Source organism: Notamacropus eugenii, chromosome 1 (assembly GCF_028372415.1).
Source record: "Notamacropus eugenii isolate mMacEug1 chromosome 1, mMacEug1.pri_v2, whole genome shotgun sequence".
In the NCBI taxonomy this organism is placed as follows: Eukaryota; Metazoa; Chordata; class Mammalia; order Diprotodontia; family Macropodidae; genus Notamacropus; species Notamacropus eugenii.
The window spans coordinates 518147824-518153823 of NC_092872.1; the positions used below are offsets into that span (position 1 = coordinate 518147824).

Below are 6000 nucleotides of genomic sequence, written 5' to 3' on the forward strand. Positions count from 1 at the left end.
GCTAGCTTCAGACTATAATCCTCCCCTACTCAGGCAACATGAGTCTCTATATCCTGGAAGAAAAAGTGGTGGATGACAGCTTCCAATTGTAGCAAAACCCGAAATGTTTTCCAACCTGCCTATACGTTAACAGAAAACTGGGCACTTCATGGGTGTTCTACAACCTTTTAACGAAATGCAGCCACGAGTGGCAGAGGCCGGAAGGTCACCTGAGCGGCTGGAGATTCCTCTCCCATCGCCATTCCGAACATGGAGCAAGCTCGCCCGTGACAGCTGTGCGGGGACTGTCTACACGCTCCCCGGACGAACGCCGCGGAGACAGGTAGGGGGAAAGCCCTCCCCGCGGAGCCCCAGGCCCACTCCGAGGACCCCGCCGACAACTTCTGCACCCAGGGAGACCCACGGGGCAGGGGGGATCCGGGGAGATTCCGAGCGAGCGCAGCCAGGGAAGATAAAGAAGGAGGGGATCTCTAAGGTCATTTCCTGCTCTCAGATGCCACGGTCCCGAGTCACTTCCAGCCCCAGGCCTCGGCTGCCACCTTTCCCTGCAGGGTGCCCTCGAAGGTCTCCGGGCGCCTCCGTGAATACTACAAGGCCAGAGGGCACCTGGCCGGGAGGAGCGCGGGGGGAGGGGGCGGGGCGGGCCGGCTGGCATGGAGACGAAAGGGGAAAAGTGCCGAGCGGAGCAGAAGCGCTGCGTCGGGCGAGGTCGCGATGCCAGCTGTCTCCGGACTTTATTACAGGGCAATGACTCCGGACGGGCACGGACATCAAGGAGCGGGTCCCCATGGGCCGCAGGGCAGGGAAGGCTATCGGCCTGGGGGCGGCGGCGCGAGGGCCCGGGGCAGGGCAGGGGACGAGACCGAGAAGGAAGGAACAGACCCGGAGGGAAGGAGCTGGGGGGCGGCTGAGGTCAGGAAACGAGAGGGTGGGGGAGGGGAGAACGGGCCGGGGTGCACTCGGGGGCGGGCGGGGAGCTGAGCCCAAGGAGGGGGCCCAGGGCCGGGGGGGGGGTGGGGTGAGGACGCGGGTCCCGGGAGGGGGAGGAGGGGGCTCTGCCCCGAAGCCCCGCGGGGGAGCAGGAGAGGCGGTGGGGGGGGGGGGGCGGGCAGCGGCTCACCGAGCGCCACCTGGCAGGCTCTGCGCAGCTGGGAGTGCTGGGGCCGCTTCACCTCCTTGTCGGCCAGGATCTTCTCCAGAGCCCGGGACACGAACATGCTCTTGGTCTGGCTCTCCTGCATGGCCGGGGTCGGGGAGGGGCTCCACCAGCAGAGAAGCGGAGCAGGAAGGGGGATCCCGGGGCTCCGGGGCGGGCGCAGGCTGCCAACGCCGCCGCCGCCGCCCCCCGTCAGGAAGCGACACCGCGGCCCCACGGCGCCGCCATGTTGGATCCAATCACGTGACGGCGACGCCTGCTCCGCCCCCTCCCTCTCCCGGCTCCCTCCGCCTCGTGGCCACCCCCAGCCCCGCCTCCCGCCGTGAGGGGAGGAGGGACAAGGGCCACGGCTTTTTAAATCGCCGGGGACGCTGGAATATCTTTTAGTTCAGCACTTCCGGGGTCTGGCTGCGATCTTCTACAGGTTCTGCGGCCCACGTCCGATCCTCCTTTTACCGACGAGAGATTAAGCGACGCGTCCCAGGGCGTAGAGGTCATCGGTTCATAGAGTTAGACCCGGAAGAACCTTAGGAGCCCGTATGGTGAAGTCAAGTCCACAGACCTTTATGAAGAGCTTACTGTGCGCCAGCGGGCATGGAAGCACGAATGGGAGCCAAGAGGAAGACCGCCCCTGCCTTCCGGGGGCTCACCTCCTAGCCGCGTAAAGGAAGTCCAAGAGGGAGGGCGCCTGAATTGGGACGTTTTGTAGGTACGAACTGGCTTGTCCAGGGTCACGCAGCTGTTGTCTAAGGAAGGTAGGACGACGGAGCCAGGGTTCAAGCCGGCCCTCTGACTCGGGTCAACCAGCCCTGTGTTCCCCGTGACCCCCTTTGGGGTTTTCTTGGCAGAGACTCTGGGGTGGTTTGCCATTTCCTTTTCCAGCTCATTTTACAGATGAGGAAACTGAGGCAAGCAGGGTGGAATGACTTGGCCAGAGTCACACAGTCAGTAAGTGTCTGAGGGTCCTGACTCCAGAGCTAGTGCCCTATGCACTGTGGCACCTAGCTGCCCCCAGCTCTACAATGATCAGTAGTCATAGAGTATTGATTAAGTGCCTCTGTACCAGGAACTATGTGCCCTTCAAAGATACAGAGAAAAATTATGGAACGTCATGTGTGAAGGACAGTAAATAAGCCGTCTTGGCTAGATCCCAGAGTGCCTGAAGGATAACGATATTTACCCACCCTGGGAATAGTGCCTCTCACAACAACTACCTTTCCTCATTTTCCCCACAGCCCTGTGAGGTGGGTGAGACAGGTATTATTAACCCTTTTGTCCAGATGAGACATTGAGGCTAAGAGAGCAAAACAGACTTTGCCACAAATTGAGTGAGGGATAGGGGTCTCCAGATTTTCAAGTCACTGCTGTGTCCTGGGTACTCTGCTATCTGACAAAAGAAAAAAATTTCTTTTCTCCTTTTCTTCCGCTTCTGCCCTATACACACAATGGTGTGCTAGAGCCAGCTCATACTTTCTCCTAAGAGCCAATTGTTACATTTTCGGTATGAGCATTTATATACTTCAGAGAGCCACAAACCCTTTGAATCAGGGCTTGGTTTATTATTTTGCTGATTGTTTAGACAATAAAATAATGGGGAAGATGTTAATAATGCAGATTATATTTAAAAATGTGTTGTGCTTACATTTTGGGAGAAAAGCTGGTTGTTAAACATTTGCCATCACACCCTAACATACACATGTATACATTCATATAAGCACTGTGATGTCCAGTCCACAAATGAGATATCACAAGTGTGATATTATACAAGGGTTGATGATTCTCCCTCATCTTCCTGACCCTCTCGGATAAGCATATCCTCTGCTAAATTAAGTCATTTTAGGAAACAATGACATATAAGAATGGTCAGAAGATAACATTATGGCCCTGATATTCTGGGCAAACTTACCAGTTAACTAATGGCAGGTGTTATTAACATATCAGTATGACAAGAGAAATTTAGAGTTTGTACGTGAATCATCTCATTTGATTCTCGTTAGAACCATGTGAGGCAGACAGGGCAAGGATCATTTGGCATGTTTCATATAGACATCTATTTAGCTGTCTCACATGATAGAATAAAAGCCCTTGAGGATGAGAGACTGTTTTATTTTTGTTTTGTATCCTCTACCCTGAGCGCTGTGCTTACTGATGAGCTATTGATAAGTCCTCTTGTGTGGGATGGCTCAGGTCCCTACATAAATCAATTACTCTGAGGCCTCTCAAGTGATGACAGAAAAGTGATTTATTCGATTCTCGAGAAGCGGGGCTTACCTGTAGGAGTAGGAAAGCCGAAGACAAAGAACAGGACAGTGATTTATATAGACCCTAACGCAAGTCCCTCCTCCCCCCACTGACCATTATCCTCATTAGCTGAGAATATGGTCTTACATTCTAGACACGAAATCTAACCAATCCCTTTTGAAATGAAGACATCGAGGAATTATGTAAGTTTTGTCCAATCATTGAGACCCTAATACACTACACAGTTTTATATCCTTATATGGAACTATTCTATTCTAAAAATATTGTAACCTTGAGCCTTTAGGCCTTACCTCACCCCTGGGAGAAAAATTACAATCTGAGGAGTCTTCGCTAAGTCTATCCCACTCACTCTTGTGACAGAGGAGACAAGGTTGGGGGAGGGGAGGGAGTTGGGAATGATTTGTTTAAGGTCACAGGTGTGGTTAACCGAAGAATCAGGATTAAAAACCAGATTTTCTGACACCGAGTCCTGTACTCTTTCCCATGTGCTATAACTGCTTCCTTTTTTAAGAGGACTAATGACATCACAGGGTGGTGTCTTGAATTGCCTGTGAATTGAATTGAAGTAAGGCAAAGCTACTCGGAGTCCTCAGCCTCACTTTCTCTTGCAGAGTCGTACAAGTCCAGTGGCAGGACAAAAGTCAGAACCACTGTTGGTGGCTAAGGATGCAGTGGATGACTTTGGTGTCTCCAGCGTCTGATCAAGCTCTAAGCACTCCACAGAACTTGCTTCAGTCACCTTCTTAGCCGCTGGAACACACTGTTCTCATTCACCCATTCTAATGGTGGGAATGTTCACATCCTTGGGGTAGACACCCCCTAACTCATGATAGACACCCCCCTAAATGACCGATAGGTTTGAATCCTGTCAGTTGCCTCAACCTGATTGAGCCCATCTGCCTAGACAATCTACCAATGTATGGCTGCTGCACATGCTATACCTTGGAGCCACAGACAACAGTTTCGTGAAGTGTGGACATCACAGATGGATGAACAGCTCTGAAAAGGGTTTAGCAAGTCCTCACAGCAGAAGTACTAGTCCTCCTGAATATCCCACATTCTGTCATAAAAATGTAGGTAAGGAAAGAACATCCCTGATGAAACCCTGCAGGAGTGAATCTTCCCTTAGCATATTGGTATGACGCTCCAGGTACTTTCAGGAGCTGTGAGCAGCAAGTTCACTTTCACTCTACCTGACTGACTTAGCTGCATCTTTCTATGTCGTGCATTTTACCAGTTCATGGATCATCAGCCATAGTAACTCTTTGGAAATTATGGTGTTCCAACTCTGAGGTGCTACTCCATACAAGTCAGATTGGTTAAAGTGACTGAAAAGGAAATGATAAATGCTGGAGGGGATGTGGAAAAAAAAGACACTAATACACCCTTGGAGAAGTTGTAAACTGATCCCACTATTCTAAAGAACAATTTGGAACTATGCCCAAAGGAATATAAAACTGTGCATACTTTTTGACCCAGTAATATCACTACTAGGTCTGTACTCCAGAGAGATCAAAGAGAAATGGAGAAGATCTATATTTACAAAATTGTTTATAGCACCTCTTTGTGTAGTGGCAAAGAATTGGAAATCAAGGGGATGCCCATCATTTGAGGAATAGCTGAACAAGTAGTGGATTTTTTTTTTATTTTGATGAAATACAATTGTAGCGTAAAAAATGCCAAGTAGAATAGTTCCAGAGAAATCTGGGGAAAATTATATGCACTGATCAGAACTAGGAGACCATTGTCCACAACAATAAGAGCAATATGTAAGATTTAAAGACTTAGCCACTCTAATCAATACAATAATCCAAGACAATTCTAAAGGAAAAAAATGCCATGTACTTTCAAATATGAGAACTGATGAACGCTGAGTGAAGATTGAAGCATACTTCTTTCACTTTATTCTTCTTGCTTTAATTTCTTTTTGCAACATGGCTAATGTGGAAATATGTTTTGCATGACATCAGTATAATTGATATCGTACTGCTTGCCTTCTCAATGGGGAGAGGAGGGGTGGAGGGAGGGAAAGAATTTGAACTTCAAAGGTAAAAAAAGTTAAAAATAAATATTTCTGAAAAGAAAGTATGGTGTCCCATGATTCAGCTCTCTAGTCTATAGCATTGTTGGGATTTAGCATTGTGTTGATGTCAAAGGAATGAGCTTTTGTGGTAGCCAAATGCTTGGAATCATTGAAAGCACTTGACTAAATCAAATCCAACTTAATTTTCTCTATTTATTCTATTCTGGACTCAGTTCATTGTCTAACTCTAGTGCCTATACAAGGTATATAGGATGTCTCAGAACTCTTAGTGCAGTTTTAGGCTACTAAAGCTTATAGTCCTTAAAATAGCTTTAAGCTATTTAGAGCTATTAAAGCTTAAAACTGCCCTAAGACTTTTGGGAAAAGTTATATATGCTGATAAAATACTTTAACAGGCTTCCCTCCATCTGAATGTTAATTACAACAATGATAACTGTGTTTTTTTGTCTACTTTGTTTTTTTCTGTATGAACAGTTAATCCTGTCTATTGAGTGACTATGGATTTAATTAAGAAGGGTCAGTGCAGTCAATGTGTTAG

The 6000-nt window shown here is 48.6% G+C and overlaps 1 protein-coding gene and 1 long non-coding RNA gene across 4 annotated transcripts in view; one reads left to right on the forward strand and one right to left on the reverse strand.

Annotated features, from left to right (window-relative positions):
- ARFGEF2 (ARF guanine nucleotide exchange factor 2) overlaps positions 1 to 1416 on the reverse strand; it is a 106075-nt gene extending 104659 nt beyond the window's left edge. The window contains exon 1 of one of the 3 annotated variants that reach the window (XM_072633623.1): positions 1121 to 1416. In XM_072633623.1, the coding sequence (XP_072489724.1) occupies positions 1121 to 1241 (121 nt within the window). In that variant the 5' untranslated portion in view covers positions 1242 to 1416. Of the gene's footprint in view, positions 1 to 209; positions 230 to 1120 lie in introns of those variants that run through there. The other 2 variants (XM_072633622.1, XM_072633624.1) reach the window with 2 other exon arrangements.
- A 125-nt stretch (positions 1417 to 1541) lies between these two features.
- LOC140520019 (uncharacterized) lies at positions 1542 to 5503 on the forward strand. Its single transcript, XR_011972357.1, has 2 exons — positions 1542 to 1865; positions 4030 to 5503. It is a non-coding gene; the product is annotated as an uncharacterized lncRNA (long non-coding RNA).
- Positions 5504 to 6000: the final 497 nt, after the last annotated feature.